Here is a 21,050-nt window from a genome sequence, read left to right on the forward strand (position 1 = left end):
TTATATATAATATCAAGGATATTTATTGTTTTGTGACTTGAGGTATAAAATTAGCACAATGAATTTCCATCAAAATAGTTTCACACAAGGAAAATATTCTATTTTTATGTCATATTGGAATGATGCTCCCCATTTCCTACGACTTGGTGTGGTGAGGTATGTAGTAAAATCAAAGGCTTGTCAGAGTTCCTCTGCTCTTGAGGAAAATATCTCTTATTTTAAGCATTGGAATATATTACACACTGAATCCTGTTCTTTGCCTTTTTTCTGACAGTAGATCTTCATGGAGGAACACGGAGTGACCCAAACTGAACACATGGCTACCATAGAAGCCCATGCAGTGGCCCAACAAGTTCAGCAGGTCCATGTGGCTACCTACACTGAACACAGTATGTTGAGTGCTGATGAAGACTCACCTTCTTCTCCTGAGGACACCTCGTATGATGATTCAGACATACTCAACTCCACAGCGGCTGATGAGGTAACAGCCCATCTGGCTGCTGCAGGTAATGTTTGTATTGGGAGCTCTTCATTTTTGGCTTAACTCTGATACTGTGCTTATCTGAAAGAACCTAGGATACAGGCACTCACATTTATTGTCATATCATATCTTCATGATTTCTTTTTAAGCCTTAAATTTATAACCTGTACCTGTATTACACTGAGACTTAAGTTCCAGACTCATGTACTATTAGTGATAAAAACTTGGTTTTGTTTTTTCCTCCATTCCAGCACTCTTCACTTTTTTAAAAAAATTCATTCGTTTATTAATTAATTTTTTTTTTATGGCTGCATTGGGTCTTCATTGCTGCACGCAAGCTTTCTCTGGTTGCCATGAGTGGGGCTACTTTTCGTTGTGGTGCATGAGTTTCTTATTGCAGTGGCTTCTCTTTGTTGCAGAGCACGGGCTTTAGGTGCGTGGGCTTCAGTAGTTGTGGCATGCGGGTTCAATAGTTGTGGCTCTCAGGCTAGAGTGCAGGCTTAGTAGTTGTGGCGCACGGGCTTATTTGCTCTGCAGCATGTGGGATCTTCCCAGACCAGGGCTCGAACCTGTGTCTCCTGCATTGGCAGGCAGATTCTTAACCACTGTGCCACCAGGGAAGTCCCCACTCTTCACTTTTAACTCAAGCATTGAGTCCATTTACATTAAATGTAATCACTGATATATTTGGGTTTAAATTTATCATGTTTACTATATGCTTTCTCTTTGTCTCACTTGTTCTGTTTACTTTTCCTTCAATTTTCTTTTGGAGTAATTGATAAGTTGTTGGGGTTTTTTTTCATTTTTTTCTTGTTAGTTTGGAAGTTATACATACTTTTGCTATTAGTGGTACACCTAGAAATACACACCCTTCACTTATTTCAGAGTCTTATGTAAGTGGTACTTTTGTCCTCTTTAGGGATAATGCAAGTTTCTTAGAACACTTGAATTTCATTCCCCTGCTTCTGACCTATATGCTGTTGTTGTCCTGTGTGTTAATTCTTTGTATATTTTAAGCCCTATACGACATTGTTTTTGTTTTATACATAGTCAATGTTAATTTTCCCCCTTATATCCCACTTGCCTTCTGAGAATTTTTCTTCTTCCTAAAGATACCACTTTATTTCCTTCAGCATGGTTCTGCTAGTAGTAAAGTCTCTTAGTTTATGCTTACCTGAGAATGTCTTTATTTAACCTTCAGTCTTGAAGGATGGTCTCCCTAGGTGTGGAATTCTAGGTTGGCAGTTATTTTCTCTCCTCATATTGAAAATGCTATTCCACTGTCTTCTGGTTTCCATTCTTGCTTTTGAGCATTCAGCTCTTTCATTCTAACAGCTATTCCTTGGAAGGTTATCTCCCACACAGACCCCTCCTCCACTGCTTTTAAGATTTTCTCTGTCTTTAGTTTTTGTGATATATCTGGCTCTGGATTTCTTCTCATTTATTCTGTTTACAGTTCCTTTAACATCTTGAATCTTTGGATTGATGTCTTTCATCAATTCTGGAAAATCTTAGCCATACATTTTGCTTCAGTTTTGCATCCCCTCCATTCCATCTCTTTTCCTTCTTTGACTCCAATTAAATATATTAGTCTTCATATTGAAACCTTTATGTCTCTTTCCTTCTGTATTAATACCCTTTTGTCTCTTCATGCTTCATTCTATGTAGTTTCTGCAGACGGTCTTCCAGTTTATTAATTTTTTTCTTCAGCTGTGTCTAAGGTGATTTTAAGTCTGTCCATTGTTATTAGTTTTGGTAATGGTTTTGTTTTCTAGTTTTAGAATTTCTAGTGTTTTTTTTCCTCACTCCCAAATTTGCAGTATTACAGTTTTCAGTTATTATAGAAAAAAAATTTTTTTTTGTTAATATCCATGAGTAAAGTAAGCATTATGATTTTACAGGCCATTTGGTCATTTTACTTTCTGAAGTGCATATGGGTCTGTTCCTGTGATATGTTACTAGTGCTGTTTCTTGTTCATGTTGGTTTTTCTCTTCACATATTGGTTATATTTGGATGAATGCTGGATGTGTGTGTGTTTGGAAAACCATTTTTAGAAATAATTTGGGAACTAGAATAATATTATCCTCCTCTAGAGAGGATTTTTGTTTGCTTCTACCAAATGCCTGAGGGCACTAGCAATCCTGGATCATCTTAATCCAATTTAAGGTTTTGATGTTTTCTGGGCCTCTAAATGACTTAAAGCTGAGTGATATTTTGTATCATTCTCTTCGCTATTTACATTGTATATTTAGCACTGTGTGGAAGACTACATGTAGACCATGCCTGGATGGGTCTAATATTGTATAAGAAACACTGATGTTAGAAGATATTTAGGAAAAGCTGGACAGGAAATCAATGATCAGAAATGGCCAAAATACTACATTTTTTTTTAGTTTATGCTGTATTTAAGGTGAAGAAGACAGTTGCAATGAAAATAAACTTACTCCTGTCAGGTGTTATGTACTGTGTATTTCTGGAATGGTGAATTTAAAAATAAGGCTTAGTGACAAAACACACATAAAATGTTTGTGAAATATTTTTTTGAAATTTTTATACTTCCCAGAAGAGGGCATCCTAACATAATAAATCCAGTTCAACTTCTTTCCTAGGAAGGAAGATGCTTTTGAGGCACAGTTTTGTGACATTACTGTACTGCACTGTCATAGTTTTAAGATTAGCAAAGAACTTTAACCCTTTCATGTGGCGATGTGGAAACTGAGGCCCAACTGGTAGAAATGACTTACCATTGAATCATTCAACAGTTATTGAGGAATTATCAATATTATGTACCTTATATTATTATATGTAGATACTGTGAACAAAGACTGGCAAGAGCTTGCTCCTAAAGTAGCTTACAGACCAGTGGTGGAGAGAAGGGTACAAATAATAAAGTAAAACAATTTCATAAAGCACTGATGGCTCTGAAGAATATAATGAAGTGTAAGGTAAATGGAGCAGGAAGGGTAGCTGGTTACTGCTTTTTCTAATCCTATTTCCTTCTCTCCCTCTACTGAAGTAACCACTATTCTGAATTTGGTCTTTATCATTCTCTTGCATGTCTTTCATATTTTTTTGTATGTGTATGTATCAGTAAACAATATTTAGCATTGTTTTTGCATGTGTTAAATTGTATATAGATGGTATCACTCTGATATTTTTTGTCTAACAGTGTTTATTTCATTCAGTATTATTTTTCTGAGATTCATTTATGTTGATAATGTGGCTAGATGTTTTCATTTTGACTGTTATTTAGTATTCCATTCATTATCTAAGTATGTTGTATATTGGGAGAACACTTAGGTTGTTTATAATTTTTTGCTATTTACAATTGCTGCAAATGAAAATTATTTTATATGTTTTCTTGTACACATTGAGAGATCTCTTGGCTTTGGTTTTCAAAGTTCTTTTGACAGTGTCCCACAGTAATACATTGTGATCTAGAATAAACAGATGCACATATAACTAAAATAACAATTTCTCATGAAGTAATACTTACTCCTCCTGCAAGTGACACACTCTCATGTGTTCTAATCTCTTTACTTTATTCCATTTGATTAAAAAAACAGAAACAAAAACTACTCATGAGCCACCAACAGGTGGAAATCTGCAGTTTGAAAAGCACTGCTTAAAAAAAACAAAACAATACAAAAACACTGCTTGAGGGTATAACCAGGAGGGGAATATTTCCTTTGTCCATTTTTCAAATGTGTTGTCTTTTTTTTTTTTAGGAGTTACTGATATTTTTTAATACTAGTGTTTTCTTGGTAATATGTATTGCAATTATCGCCTAGTTTGTTGCCCACTCCCTCCCCAATTTTTTGTTACTTCTTTTTGTCCATAAAGGTTTTGATTTATATTATTGTGAAATTATTAGTGTTTTACCTTACAGTTTATGCTTTTGGAGTCTTGTTTGAGCAGTTCTTCTTAACCCTGAGTTTATAAATACTTTCCAATAGTTTATTGTAGAAGTTATAAAGATTATTTTTGTTGTTTTATTGATGTTTTTGTTTTACATTTAGGCCTTTAATCCACCTGGAATTTATTTTCATGTATAGTATGATGTATGAACCTACTTTCATTTTTTCCATGCAGACGGTCAGTTGCTCTGGCACCATACTTTTAATCGTCCATCCTTTTCCCACCTCTGTCTTCTGACACAGAAGGGTGTTTGTGAACTCTCGAGTCAGTTGTCTTGGTTTATTTGTCTATCTTTCAGTCAGTTCCACTCTGTCTTAAAGACTGTAGCCTTATAGTAACTACTGATACTTGGTAGGATGAGTGCCTCTGCCTCCTTTTTAAAATCTTCAGAAATTGTTTTGGCTATTCTTAGGCCTTTGCACTTCCATTTAAAATTTAGAATAAGTTTATCAAGTTCCACACAAAAAAATGGGGATTTTAATTTAAACTGCATTAATTAATTAATTTAGTTAAGCAGCTTTAGTCATAATACCTAAAACTAGAAATAGCCAAAGTGACCATCAGTAGAATAATGGATAAACTGTGGTTTATTCATACTCTGGAGTATTACTCAGCAATAAAAAAAGGATCTACTGATACATATAACAACGTGGACGAATCTTAAAAACATTATTCTAAGTGAAAGAAATCTTACACAAAAGAGTAGATACTGTATGATTCCATTAATTTGAAGCTCTAGAATAGGCAAAACTAACGTAGGGTGAAAAACAATAATTGTGTTCTTATGGTGGGAGGTACAGTGAGAACTGATTGGGAAGGGACATGAGAGAAATTTTGTAGTGATGATACTATTGTATATCTTAGGGGATTGGATTTCATAGTTCTATGCATTTTTCAAAATTTATTGAATGATTTGTACATTTTGTAATATGTAAATTTTACCTCAAAAGAAAAAACTTGTGAATAAATATTGCACTCTAGCTAATGATATTCCTACTGAATTATTTAGGGGGATCATACTGCAGTTTACTTTGAAATGCATTAAAAAAAGCCCAATATGGGTTGATGAACGTGTAGAAAGATGGATAGTTACATATACTAAAATGTTAATGGTAGAATCTAGGTGGTAGATATATGAACGTTCACTGTAAAGGTCTTTCAACTTTGCTATATATGTTAAGTTTTTTTAATATATTTTAAAGTTTTAATAATAAAATGTTGGACTCCCACAACTCAATAGCATAACAAATAACCTGATTTTAAAATGGACAAAGGACTTGAATAGACATCTCCCTAAAGACATACAAATGGCCAACAAGTAAGTGTATGAAAAGGTGCTCAACATCACTAATCATCAGGGACATATAAATCAAAACCACAGTTGAGATACCACCTCACCCCTGTTAGGATGGCTATTATCAGAAAACCAAAAAATAAGTATTGGCGAGGATGTGGAGAAATTGGAACCCTTGTATGCTATTGGTAGGAATGTAAAATGGTTCAGCCCCTGTGGAAAACAGTATGAAAGTTCCTTAAAAAATTAAAAATAACAGCTGCCATATGATGCAGCAATTCTACCTATGGATGTTTATTCAAAGGAATTGAAATCAGGATCTCGTAGAGATATTTGCATTCCTGTATTCATTGCAGCATTATTCACAGTAGTCAAGATGTGGAAACAACCTAAATGTCCATTGACAGATGAATGCATAAAGGAAATGTGGTATGTATATATGGAATATTATTCAGCCTTAAAGAAAGAGGAAATCCTACCGTATATGACAACATGGATGAACCTTGAGGGCATTATGCTAAGTAAGATACACCAGGTCAGAAGGACAGGTACTGCATAGTTCCACTTACATGAGGTATCATATTCAAACTCTTAGAAGCAGAGAGTAGAATGGTGGCTGCCAGGGGCTGGGGTGTGGAAATGGTGAGTTGCTGTTCAGCAGCATAAAGTTTCAGTGCTGCCAGATGAATACGTTTCTAGAGATCTACTATACAACATTGTGCCTATAGTTAACAGTATTGTACTGTACACTTAAATTTTTTTTTTTTTTTTTTTTGTGGTACGCGGGCCTCACTGTTGCAGCCTCTCCCGTTGCGGAGCACAGGCTCTGGACGCGCAGGCTCAGCGGCCATGGCTCACGGGCCCAGCCGCTCCGCAGCATGTGGGATCTTCCCAGACTGGGGAATGAACCTGTGTCACCTGCATTGGCAGGTGGACTCTCAACCACTGTGCCACCAGGGAAGCCCTTAAAATTTTGTTAAGGCAGTCGACCTCATGTTAAGTGTTATTACCTCAATTTTTAAAAAATTAAATGTTGGAAAAAAATGCATCAATAAGATTTTTTTCCTCTACCAGCTGTTTATGATGGAAAGGAAGGTAAAAGGCATTAATTTATTTTTTAATTACTTTGGGGCTCTTTAGAGGGGTTTATTTAAGTCAGACTGAGTATACTACTAAACAACATGTAGAGAGGCTCATCTAGAGGCCCATATCCTCAAGTCCATTCTCAAGTAGGTCTGTGTCTTTATTCCTGTTTTACCCCTAGGTTCTTCATGACATTTTTTTTGGGAGGCCTATTTTAATTGAGCCACTTATAGAACATATATGCCAGGATAACCTGAGCACTTAAACCTAATTTTCATTTAAGCCTTTTACAGGGTTCACAAATAGGGATGAAGGTGGATTGTCTGTTTTTTTTGTTTTGTTTAAAAAAAGGAATGCCCTTGATATGTTGAGATTGCATGAATCGGAGACTGTAATATTTCCTTAAGACCTACCCTTTCTTTCAGTTATTAGTTTCAGGGCAAACCAGACCAAATTTTATTAACATTTTTTCCTTAAAGTGGGACAGTTTTCATCTCTTTCCTGCCAGGATGCTTTCATCAACATGACCTTGTGGTCAACAGTTCCATTTAGGGCATAATTCTCAGATACAGAAAAAAATTTTTTTCCAATTAAGATGGTATCCTTCTAGATATTTCTCTTATATGTGGTGTGGTGGTATTAGAGTTCCAGGTATGAGTGATTTTCTCTGACTTCCTTAACTTGGCAGTTTCTTGGAGTAATGGATAGAGGGACACGGGGATGGAAATGAAATTTGAAATCTGTGACTTTTTTGTTTTGGCAAACTGTTCTTTTCAATGCTGCAATTTCATCTAGCACCTTTGAGAATATTGCCTTAACAGTATGGGTATGCTGACAAAACAAAACAAAAAAACACATTATGTAAAATTCAAGCTGCTGTGTGGTGGGGAAGTATAAATCATTTACTTTTTAAAAAGATTTGTTGTAAGTTTTAATGGTAAACTAAAAAATGATCCATGTTGAACAGTAGTGAAGTATATTGATATCAGGAGTATCTGTATTTATTGATAACATATGAGGAAATAAGTGCTACTTTTTTGTACCTCTGATTGTTTTCTGCCTTGTATAGCTAACAGGCTCTGCCTAATCTCAGCGCATCCCTTCTTATTTCAGGTCCTGTGGGAATGGCTGCTGCTGCTGCTGTGGCAACAGGAAAGAAACGGAAACGGCCTCATGTGTTTGAGTCTAATCCGTCTATCCGGAAGAGACAGCAAACACGTTTGCTTAGGTGAGGGCTTCCTTTCTCATATTGTTGCTGTTCCTCAAATACTTTATGGAGTGGATGACAGAGTTAGACTATACCTTATTAGGTTCATCAAGGGACACCAAGTTAAATTCTTTGATGACAGAATTAGACTTTATAGTACTCTTACAAAATAGATAAATGAAACTAGAAGTATGATTAACAGATGAATAGTATCACATTAATTCATTCAGAGAAAACTTATATGCCTGCTATGTGCCAGGCATTGTTCTAGGCCTTGGGAATATAACAGTTAACAAAATAAATTCCCTTAACGAGCTTATATTCTAGTGGAGGGAGAAAGAAAATAAACAGGTATGTAATATGTCAGATGATGAAAGTGCTATGGGAGAAAACAAAGCAGAGTAAGGAAAATAGAAAGGTTAGGGGATTAGGGGGGATATAGTAGTTTCTCTTTTTCTGTAGGAATGGTCTTCTTTCATAAGCCAACCTTTGAACAGAGACCTGAAGTAAGTATAAGGGCAACCATGTTGATGTCTAGGGGAAGAACTTTTTGGGCAGAGGGAATAGTAAGAGCAAAGGTTCTGAAGTGGGAAGGAATGTGTTAGACATGTTTGAGGAACAACTAGGGAAAGAATGAGAGGAGGCGTGGTCAGAGTAGTAGTGGAGAGCCACACCATGGCGTCTTCTGGTCCAGTATAAGGGCTTTGACTCTTACTCTGAGTGACGTAGGAAGTCAATGAGGACTTTTGGTCAAAGCAATGATACGATCTGGCTTATGTTTTAAAAGTATCACTCAGGCTACTGTGTTGAGAATAGTCTCTGGGGGTACAAGAATGGAAGCAGGGAGACCAATTAGGAGGTTATTGTAGTAATCCAGGCCAGAAATGACAGTGTCTTGAAACCAGTGTGGCAGTAGCAAAGGCAGTAAGAGGTGGTCAGGTTCTGGATGTATTTCAGAAGGAACCCCAACATGATTCCTTGATGGATCGGATGTGCTGTGTGAGAGAAGAAAAGGAGTGAAGGGTGACCTCAGGGTTTCTGGTCTGATTCCTGGAAGGACTGAGATGACACTTACTGGCAGAGGAGCAAGTGTGAGAGTGAGGGTAGGGTAGAATCAGGAATTTGGTTTGGATACGTTAAGTTTGTGATACCTCTTAACCATTAAGTGGAGATACAGAATAAGCAGTTGGGTATATGAGTCTGTAATTCAAAGGAGAGACCTTAGCTGAAGATACAAGCACATAGGTAGTATTTGAAACTATGAGGCTGGAAGAGATCACCTAGGGAATGAGTGTGGACCGAAGCACTTTACCCCTTAGAGAAATGAGAGGAATTATCAAAGGAGTCTAAGAAACGACCAGTGAGTCAGGAGGAAAGCCAAGAGAGTGGTATCCTGGAAACCAAGTGCAAAAAGTGTTTCAAGAAGGAGGGCATGTGATCAGCACTGTCAAATGCTGCTGACAGGTTGAGTAAGATGCAAATTGACCATTAGATTTAGCAACATGGAGGTCATGATTGAACTTGACAAGAGTGTTTTCAAAGCAGCAGTAAGGGTGAAAGGATTGGAGTGTCTTCAAGACAGAATGGGAAGAGAGGAATTGGAGACAGTGAATATATTTTCTATCTTCTTCCTTCAAGGAATGCCACCGAATTTCTTGTTCGGTATGTGGTCCTTTGCTCAGTTTTATTTCTTCTGAAGAGTTTGTAGGTTGCAAAGAAAGACTATTACACATATGTGGTACATGGAGGACTTAATATTTTGACAGGTTGCATAACATGTATTCATATATGATAAGAAATTTAGTCTATAAAATGTTCCAGAAGTTTCTTCTCGTAGTGTTTTAAATACTGTATCCACATATTTAAGATGTTTACTGGAATGTTGAATTCAGAGTGCCAGCCCATGTAAATGATATGTGACAAAAGCTGGAAAATATAGTCTATATTAAGAACATAAGTAAGAAACTGAAGGGAAAATCCAGAAAGTACTTAACAGTAGCTTTCAGCAAAGAAGTTAGATACCACTAGATGGGCCGAAAAATTTCCTTTCCTTTAATGATAAATTTCATTTCCTTTAATGATAGTACAGGCAGGAGGAATTAGAATGTATTATTTATAGAAATATTTTTTCTATAATGGGCATAGACACAATAGTACATGCTTTTGGAGGAAGATGGAAACCTTTCTTGTGATATGTTGGCTTTGCTTCATTTGAATTGGCATGACTCACCAGTCCCTTGAAAGGGTAGACCAAGTTCCCAGAAGAATTATAGGATGTAGAACTTTAATCTCCCATGATTTCAGAGGGAAAGGACAGTGTTTCTATTTCATCCAATGTTGATGTATTTGAAAAAGCTCTTTTACTCCATCCTCATTTGTAAAATACTTTGGGACTAAGAATTATTGTTTATATCACAATGAAAATCTGCAAATGGCAACATTTTTGAAGTAGTATTTTTGGATAAAATTATGTCAGTAAGACATAAACAATGATTATATCAGTCAAAGAAATTAGAAGCAGGTCATTTAAGGCCCCTTCATTAAATATGGAGTTGATATAATAAAGTCTATAAGAGGACATCTCAGCATTTATCTTTGCAGCAGTACGAGAAAACCCTTTTGGTATTGATGAGATCAGGAAGTGTGATATTCGCTGTATTCAGCATTGTGTCATGGCTGTGTCCTGAGGTAAACCTGAGGTAGACCCTTATATCAGTGAGCTAATCGTGGGTCTTCAGGACAAAGGTATGCACATATTTCTACTGAACAGGATATTAAACCTCACACACTCCCTTTTCACAACTCAGGTAAAAGAAACATATCTAATCAGAATAAATTGTCCCGAGTCAAAGTAAATCTTGTGTCTGTATTGCTGTAATTTCTATCTTCTTTAACTGTTTTTGTTTCTTTTCATTCTCTGATTCAGGAAACTTCGAGCCACATTAGATGAATATACTACTCGAGTGGGACAGCAAGCTATTGTCCTTTGTATCTCACCCTCCAAACCCAACCCTGTCTTTAAAGTGTTCGGTGCAGCACCTTTGGAGAATGTGGTAAGAAAACTTGAGTTGTGTTCTCAGATACCCTTTGTTTTCTGTGGGTTGTTGTTCACATTTTTTTGATCCTTAGTCTAGCACAATAGTTATTCTGTCTTCCCCTCATCCAGAGGTTGGAGTTGGGACTGGTTTTCAAACTCCTTTATGCAGATCAAAATAAAAAGGATCATTTCTGTTTCTGCTTTCCATAACAGGGTATTTTACCTCATCAGATGCAATGGAAAAAAATGACTTGTTCTTTAAGAAACCAAAGCAAGATTTTGTAAGAATATTACTGATTTATGTCAGAAACAAATGGTGTTTACTCAAGATGTGAACTTCATGAGGCAAACCTGGGAGCATTTTATTGATCACTGATATCTGAGTTGCATATTTTATTTTATTTTTTTAACTTAAAATAATTAATTCTTTGGCTGCGTTGGGTCTTCATTGCTGCACTCGAGCTTTCTCTAGTTGCGGCGGGCGGGAGCTACTCTTCGTTGTGGTGCGTGGGCTTCTCATTGCGGTGGCTTCTCTTGTTGCAGAGCACGGGCTCTAGGTGCGTGGGCTTCAGGAGTTGTGGTACCCGGGCTCAGCAGTTGTGGCTTGCAGGCTCTAGAGCACAGGCTTAGTAGTTGTGGCGCATGGGCTTAGTTGCTCCGCAGCATGTGGGATCTCCCCAGACCAGGGATTGAACCCATGTCCCCTGCATTGGCAGGCGGATTCTTAACCACTGCACCACCAGGGAAGTCTGAGTTGCATATTTTAAATCTCTTGTATTTCTTCAAAGAATTGATTTAACACTGCTTCAATTTTGAAATATAGTTGAATATTTTGATTATATATTTATCCATAGCTAACTTTATAAAAATAATATTTTACCCTTGCATACTTATACTATGTGAACTACTCTTTTTCTGGCTGAAATAACTTTGAATCATTTGTAGAATGTTGATCTGTCCAGATTTAAATTGCATTTTATTTTTACTAGGATAAGATTTATTAGGTTACAATAACATTTATTAGATCTCCCACATTGAACAGAGATTTCCAGAGTTCAGAATTAGTAATCAGTTGAGATTTTATTGTATTTTTTTTCACACACACAGATGTTGTGGTTCTTTCTTAACATTTTTGAGTTTTGTTTTGAGTTTTCCTTTAAATTCCTGAGGCCCTAGAATAGGATGCATATTAGGACCTTTCCTTAGAGGAATATGGTAAATGGCTTCTAGTGCAAAATAGTACCTGATAGGCAGCCCTCATGTAGTTGACAAACATGAAATCTGGGTATGTCTTCTTCAGTATTAAAATTTTTAGATAGTATTACTATTACTAATAATAATGTGATCTATGAAAAAGCCTCATCTGGAAGACTCAGAAAAATACCTCTGAAAATTACTCACTGAAAAATTCAAAAGAAAGTGTTAGATAACTGTTGGAGTCCTCCATAGAATACAAAAAGTTACAGACTCTATGAAACAGGAAAAAAATGGTCATATGATAGCCTAAACTGAGAAAAAGCAGGAGATATTTTTCTGTTGACTGACACTTGATAAATATAGGCTAAAGAATAAATGCCAGTAGAATTAGAGACAAAATATGTCTTCCAGACCACTAAAGAGGAAAAAAAGTCTATACACAAAAGATAGAAAATAAGGGGAGGAATTTAAAAAAAAACAAAACACAAAGTATAGAACAAAGTAATATAAGTGAGACCAATTAATTCTGTTATAAACCATAAATGTAAATACTATATTTATATTGTTAAAAATAAAGATTTGCTTTTAGATTGGAACAACAGCAACCCAAATCAGAACCCAATTCTATTCAATTTATGTGACATACTTACAGTGACTCACAAATGTTCAAAGTAGATGCAAACTATACCATCAAGAAAATGAAAATACAATCCACAGAATGGGAGAAAATATTTGCAAATTATATATCTGATACAGAATTTGTATCCAGAATATATAAAGAACTCTTATAACTCAACAATGAAAAGACAGTTAACCTGGAATTCCCTGGTGATTCAGTGGTTAGGACTCCGTGCTTCCACTGCATGGGGCATGGGTTCAATTCCTGGTCATGGAACTACGATCCCACAAGCCGCGCAGTGTGGCCAAAACAAAAACAAAAACAAAAAACAATTAACCCAATTTAAAATTGCAAAGAATCTGAATAGATATTTCTCCAAAGAAAATATAGAAATGTCCAGGAAGCACACGAGCACTTGATAAATAATCATTAATCATTAGGGAAATGAAAATCAAAACTACAGTGAAATACTTCACACCTACTAGGATGACTATAATAAAAAAGATGGACAATAATAAGTGTTGGAAAAATTATGGACAATAATAAGTGTTGGGATGTCGAGAAATTGGAAGCCCCATACATTGCTGTTGGGAATGTAAAATGATGCAGCTGCTTTGGAAACTTTGGCAATTTCTCAAAATGTTAAAAACAAAGTTACATATGACCCAGCAATTCTACTCCTAAGTTTACCCAAGAGAACTGAAAACAAAACTTATACACACAGTGTTCATTGCAGCAAAACTTACATACAAAAACATATACACAGTGTTCATAGCAACATTATTCATAATAGCCACAAAGTGGAAGTAACCCAAATGTCCATCAGCTGATGAATGGATTAAAAAAACTTGTATTATCTATGCAGTGTAATTTTTTTTTTTTTTAGATGTTGCGGGTAGGAGTTTATTAATTAATTTATTTATTTTTGCTGTGTTGGGTCTTCGTTTCTGTGCGAGGGCTTTCTCTAGTTGTGGCAAGCGGGGGCCACTCTTCATCGCGGTGCACGGGCCTCTCACTATCGCGGCCTCTCTTGTTGCGGAGCACAGGCTCCAGACGCGCAGGCTCAGTACTTGTGGCTCACGGGCCTAGTTGCTCCGCGGCATGTGGGATCCTCCCAGACTAGGGCTCGAACCCGTGTCCCCTGCATTAGCAGGCAGATTCTCAACCACTGCGCCACCAGGGAAGCCCCCTATACAGTGTAATATTACTCAACAATAAAAAGGAATGAAGTACTGATAAATATTACGGCATGGATGATCCTTGAAAACATTGTGCTAAGTGAAATAATCCATTCACAAAAGGCCACATGTTGTATGATTTCATTTATGTGCAGTGTCCAGAATAGTCAAAGCTATAGAGACAGAAAGTAGGTTAGTGGTTGCCAGGTTGGAGAGGGGGGATGAAGGAATGGAGAGTGACAGCTAGTGGGTATGGAGTTTCTTTTAGGGGGAATAGATTATGATAATGCTTATTACATGACCCTACAGATATTTAAAGAGTGAATTGTACACTTTAAACGGGTGAATTGTATGGTATGTGTGGTAGGCTGATTAATGAATGGCCACTAAAGATATACAGATCCAAATCCCTGGAACCTTTGAGTGTTACTATATGGCAAAAAGGACTTTGCAGGTGTGGTTAAGTTAAAGATTTTTGAGATGGGTACATTACCCTGGATTGTTCAGGTAGGCCGTAAATCTAATCAGAGTGTCTTTATATAAGAGGGAGACAAAGGGAGACTGATGTAGAAGTAGGAGATGTGTTGGCAGAAGCAAGAGGGTGGGTGCAGGGAAGGGGTCAGGAGCGAAGGAATATGTGCTAGACGGCAGCTAGGCAAGATGAGAAAATGGATTCTCCCTTGGAGCCTCCAGAACAACCAGCCCTGCCAACAGCTTGCGCCTGTGAAACTAAGAGAACGAATTTCTGTTGTTTTAAGCCACCAAGTTTGTGATACTTTGTGGCAACCATAGGAAACTAATATGTATGGTATATGAATTATATTTCAGTAAAGCTGTTAAAATTTTAAAAGCAAAATAACAGGCAAAGGTATGTCAGACAAATCCCTACAAAAATAAATCATGGATCACAGCATTAATATCAGACAAAGCCAGATTCTCAAGAGAGATGAGTATTAACTGAGAACCATAGGTCTTCTAGTGTTGATAAGCAGTTTATGTCTCAAGTAACGTTAAAGCAAAGAATGTAGATCAAAAAGCTTAGAAATGGGAGAAAAAAATAAAAAGAAGCCACAGTGGTAGTAGGAGGCTTTGCTATCTTTGTCAGATCAAGGAAGAAAAATATAAATAAGAACATAGAGGTCTGAATAATAGAATTAATAAGGTTAATATAAAGAATAGATATATTAACATTGATATCTTACAAATATATTTTTGAATATACCATATTTGAAAAATTACGTGAATGGGTTATAAGAATTGACCATATGTTATTATTAGGCCCCAAAGAAAATCTTAATAAATTGTAAAATGCAGAAAATTACATAAGCCATGTTTTTGACCAAAGTATAGAAAATTTAGAACTTAATATAAAAAAGATTGACAGGAATTTTCAGCCACATGGAAATTTGAAAAAACAACTTAATTTGCAGACTATTTAAAAACAATTTTTAAAAAACTTTAAAAATTATGATCTACACTGATGCTCAAAGGAATGTTTATTGCCTTGATTTTTTTTTTTTTTATACACAAGAAGGAAGGAAAAGAAACTACATCTAAAGCCAGAAGCTGGAAAGGGAACAACAAAATAGGTCTAAGAAAGAAATAGAGTAAGTAAACATGAGGAAGAAATTAATGATTTTGTAAACAGAAGTAGAGTTGTTACATTCAAGAAATGGTACTATGAAAAATCCAACGAAATAGAAAAACTTCTAGCATGCTAATTGAGAAAAAGGATGAAGAAAAATATACAGTCTCAGAAGTGAGATAAGAATTATAATTGCAGATAAGAATAGATTGAACATTGTAAGGAAATGATATGCACTAATTTTGTTCTTTTAAATTAAAAATCCTAAGTGGATAATTCAATAAGAAAATAAAATAACAAAAATTTATCCACACCTCAGTAGGATAATAAACATGTACAAAACTGAAAAAGTAATTAAACCGTATCCTTCAGAGGGATACTACGCTCCTGATTATTTGGGGTGACTTCTGTTAAACCCTCAAAGTACAGAATACTCTTTAATCTTATATATATATACCAGTACACAGGGTGGTATTAAAGAATCAGAGCTCATGTTTACCATAATCAATTATGCAGTGTATTCCACATAATCTCATATTAACAACAGTAAAAGAAATGATTTGGATTATGTAATAATGTCTAATATTTATTGAATGCTGTGTTCTAGGTTATAAGTTATAAGCACTTTGCATGTATTATCTCATTAAATATTATTAAAATTTTGGTATTTTCATTTTGTCCTCCTACCTGAAGCCATCATTAATCTTCCTTCTTGCTCTTCTTTCTGGAGGCTGCTGGGAACTCTGGAAAATTAAAATTCAGTAGGGCCATTCATCTTTGGAATATGGATTTCAGATTCAAGATTGTCAGTTATTTTACAAATTTGTCAAAGGGGGATTGAAAACTTTACTGGGCCTTTTTTTTTTTTTAACTTATTTATTTATTTGGCTGCGTTGCGTCTTCGTTGCTCTGCACAGGCTTTCTCTAGTTGTGGCGAGCAGGGGCTACTCTTCGCTGTGGTGCGCAGGCTTCTCATTGTAGTGGCTCCTCTTGTTGCAGAGCACGGGCTCTAGGGTGTGCGGGCTTCAGTAGTTGTGGCACCCGGGCTTAGTTGCTCCGCGGCATGTGGGATCTTCCCGGACCAGGGATTGAACCTGTGTCCCCTGCATTGGCAGGCGGATTCTTAACCACTGTGCCACCCGGGAAGGCCCTACTGGGTCTTTTAATAGGTGGTGTTGAGGTTTCTTTATATTTTCCAGGGTTTTATTTATTTCTCCATACTGTGTTCTGCCCATATTACCTCCTTGCCCACAGTTGGGATGTATGGCAAGCCACTGTAAACAAAAACAAAAACAACAAACTGGAAAAAAAAATGTCAAAATAACAACAACTACAATTTACTGAGTGTTTACAGTGTGCCTGTTTCTGCTAAGCACTTTATGATTTTTACTTAATCATTACAGCAACCCTATGATGTATATATATCTGTTATTATCTGTGCTTTACAGATGTAGAAATTGAAGGTTTAAGAGCTTAAGTATTCTGTCCAGGATCACACAGTAAGGAGTGAACTAATGATTAACATTCTTAGTATATAAAGAGCTCTCAAAAATCAATAAAAATATGAACAGATTAATGAATAAAAAGATCCAAAGATATGTTTGAATATGGGTTAGATATTAGAAGATGATATTAAGGAAGTATGTTATTTTTGCAGGTTGTGATAATTGTATTGTAGTTGTATATGAGAATGCCCTTATTTTTCCAAGATGCATGCTGAAATATTAAGAAGTGTTGGGACTTCCCTGATGGTCCAGTGGTTAAAGGACTCCGAGCTCCCAATGCACGGGGTCCAGGTTCAATCCCTGGTCAGGGAACTAGATCCCGCACGCCTCAACTAAGATCTGGCGCAGCTAAATAAATAAATTTTATATATATATATATATATATATATTTTTTTTTTTTTTTTTTTTTTTTTTTTTGCCGTACGTGGGCCTCTCACTGCTGTGGCCTCTCCCGTTGCGGAGCACAGGCTCCGGACGCGCAGGCTCAGCGGCCATGGCTCATGGGCCCAGCCGCTCTGCAGCATGTGGGGTCCTCCCGGACCGGGGCACGAACCCGTGTCCCCTGCATCGGCAGGCGGACTCTCAACCACTGCGCCACCAGGGAAGCCGTAAAATGTATATTTTTAAAAGGTGTTGCAAAGTCTATTCTTTAAGTGGTTAGCCCAAAAAATGTATGTGTGTATAGATGGCAGATAAAGTAATTCTGCCAAAATGTACAACTATTGAATCTAAGTGGTGGATGTACAGACATTTATTTTACTGTTCTTTCCACCTTTCTGTATATTTAAATTTTTTCATTTAAAAATTATATCTTTTAAAATACCCAAAGACAAAAGAGAAAAGAACATAAACAAAAGGAGAAACTACAAATGTTTAACCACCACAGAACTTTTCAAAGAACTGGGAATTAAAACAGAACGTCCTTTTACACGGCTCATGTTGGCAAACGTGAAACAGATGTATAACTTGCAGTGTTGGCGTATCAAACAGGCAGTGTAAATCGGTGTAATTTCCTGTAGGGCATTTTGGCAACTGGTATAAAAAGTGCCCCCAGTGTACACTTTTGAATCCAGTTTCCTTTTGAAATTTTCTCCTAAGAAAATAATTGATTAGATGAGCAAAGATATCAGTCTCTGTACTATTTATAGTATTTTTTTAAAAATTGAGAATAACCTAAAAGTTCAAAGATAAGGGGTTGGTCAGATAAATCGATGGCTCATCCATAGATAGGACTGCTACACTGCCTTTAAGCATGATGACATAGATCTTTCTAATATTTTCAGATGCTGATGATGAATTATTAAGTGAAGAAAACAGGTTATAGAACCATACATAATTTGATCCTACTTTAAAAGTAAATCTGCATTTTCTACATGTTTATGAAATTGCTGAGTGCAGAGGATTGTTGTAACTAACATTTGTATAGTATAGCAGATTTATATTCTCAGTAGTCCTGACAGGAACCCTGAGACGTAGGTATTTATTTTACAGATGAGAATACTAGCTCAGAGAGGTTAAGTGATTTGCCCAAGATTCCCCAATTTCTGAAGAGTAGAGCCAGGGCCCAACATCTCCCATAGGTTTTATCTAGGATATTGAATATGGAGTATCAAGTTTAATCTCATTTTCTTAGTCTTTCCCCCAAATATACCTTCCAGTTCTTCCCAGTTCTGTGAAAGGTCAGTATGGTTGTTATAAGCAAGCACCCACTATAGCTACTGCTAGCTTCTTTCTGGGGAGGGAAAGAGGCAGTATAACGGTCATTATTCTGGTGCCAGTGAACAGCAAAGGTCACTTTCCCTTTCCCTCCTCCTGGTCAGATCTGCAGAACCAAGAGAAGAGGCCAGAGAACCTTGGGGGTGAGTAAGTGATGAGGCGAAAGACAGTAAGAAGTAAGAGAGAGAAACTTCATCTATATGTGCATATGTTTGTATGTAGTTTTTAAGGAAGAAAGTCATTTCCATATATATTGAAGATGCAAATAACACAAAACAGACATTATCAAAAATACTTTCCAAAGACCGACTGAAAGAGAATAGGAAAGAGAAAAATCTCCTCCTGGATATTTTAATAGCATCTCAAGTTCAGCAAAACTAAAGTCTTCTCCTCCCCAACCAAAGAAATTAATGTCTGTTTCCAATATCTGTCCTCCTCATCCAGTTACGCAAGACAGAAACCTAGAGCCATTTTGGCACTTCCCTCTCCTCTTCTCCACCCCACATCCCATCTATTACTTTGTTCTCCATTCATTTCCTAAATATCGCTGAAATTGGCCCACTTTCTCTGTTTCCATTGCCACGACCCTAGCTACCAATCTTGGTGTCCATCCAGTTCCCTTTTCGGTGGCAGGAGCCCTCTGCTTGACTCCCACCTGTCTCTAGCCTCATCTTGCCCCATCCCTCAGCTTCTCTCTCTACTCCAGCCACAGTCTTTGTTCACTTCCTTGCTTCATCCCTCCACAAAGCTGTTGTGTATGCTCTTCCCTCTGATTTGCCCTCTCTTACCTCCTTCTTCACCTTATTAACCTTGACTCATATTTAAGAACTCATCTCAGTTGACACTTCCTCTGTGAAGCCTTTCTGACCTCCCTGTGCAGATTAAAGCCCCTTGTTCTATCCAAGACTCTCACAGCGCCTCTGAGCACTTATTATAGATGCTTTATTATTTACTGATTTGTGTGATTATTTGATTAATGTCTGTCCCCAGCTAGATTGTGAGCTCTTAAGATGGCAGGGACTGGATCGACTTTATTCTCCGTTATGCTCCCACTGCCAAGCACTGTGCCTGCCATGAACAGTTGCTCAGTGATATTTGTTGAATGAATGAAGCATCCTAAACGTTTGGCAGCACTCAGGAATTCAGAATGCAGATTTGGCTTCTAAATTCTGATCCTGCATTTGATCGAAATTGAGATCTTGAGAAGTAAAGACCTATTAAGTTAGATTGTGTCGTCTTTTATAGTACTTGTCCCAGTTTGTAATTGCACATTTGTTTTTGTGATTATTTTTGCGTTTGTCTTCTCCACTAGATTGGAATATATACAACAATGGGGCACTGTGACTGATAACTTTGCTTACCATTTTGTCCCCAGCTCTTTCCTTAGCACAGTGCCTAGCATGCAAATGAATAATAAATATTTTTTGGATGGAGAAGCTACTGGTTCAGAGATTACATATGCCACGTCTATATATGTAACATGGGGGTAGTGAAATAACTTAAAATTAGGGAAACTCTCAGAAAGGGCCTTTGATTATGATGGAGGATGAGAGTCCCTTAACCTAGAAACTCAAGATTTCTCTAAGTTGCTTGGGATCTACTACCTTCAGATCTAATGTCCTCTGCAGTTTAAAACTTTTGTGTTTTTAAGCCTCTGCTCTTTGAAACAAAGCAAGTTAAAAGACCTCCAGAATAATTCCATTGAATGTTTTGGTCTTTTTGAGTATCATTCTTAGTGAATGAAGGTGTGGCTCCCATAGTAAAACATAGAGTTATCAACATTTAGACAGGCTAATTCAGTCCTGCCCATGGGTTGATGTTAACTGGAGTGGGCATATGTAGCTAAAAACTTCCCTTTTGTGAAAACTCTGTTTAGGCTTTGATGTCTTGAGTGGTTTCCCACATTGATTTTTCCTATATGTGGCTCAGTGTCCTCAGGTGTGAAATAAGGATAATACCAACTTCACTGGGGAGCAGTAGAAATTGATGAAAGTTTATTATCATTCCCCTATATGTAATGTTTACAGAGAACTGGCATGAAAGGCATTGGCAAATGGTAGATTTTAAAGTTGCTGTGCCCTAAGGACATTGTCTTGGTGGCTTACTGCCTTATCACATACTTTTAAGAGCTTTGTAGAATAGGCCTAGAAAAATTTTATTGAGGGACAGAGAGAATTTCCATCTTTTTTCAGAAGAACCATGGGAGTTTCTGAAGGTGGAGCGCTTTCC

The 21,050-nt window shown here is 36.8% G+C and overlaps 1 protein-coding gene across 9 annotated transcripts in view; it reads left to right on the forward strand.

Annotated features, from left to right (window-relative positions):
• NRF1 (nuclear respiratory factor 1) overlaps positions 1-21,050 on the forward strand; it is a 127,212-nt gene that overhangs the window by 44,549 nt on the left and 61,613 nt on the right. For 7 of the 9 annotated variants that reach the window (XM_081243786.1, XM_081243784.1, XM_081243779.1 and 4 more), the window contains 3 exons: positions 275-506; positions 7,891-8,005; positions 10,911-11,037. In XM_081243786.1, the coding sequence (XP_081099912.1) occupies positions 284-506; positions 7,891-8,005; positions 10,911-11,037 (465 nt within the window). In that variant the 5' untranslated portion in view covers positions 275-283. The remainder of the gene's footprint in view (positions 1-274; positions 507-7,890; positions 8,006-10,910; positions 11,038-21,050) is intronic. The other 2 variants (XM_081243781.1, XM_081243782.1) reach the window with 1 other exon arrangement.

Source organism: Mesoplodon bidens, assembly GCF_964165515.1.
Source record: "Mesoplodon bidens genome assembly, chromosome: 9".
NCBI lineage: Eukaryota > Metazoa > Chordata > Mammalia > Artiodactyla > Ziphiidae > Mesoplodon > Mesoplodon bidens.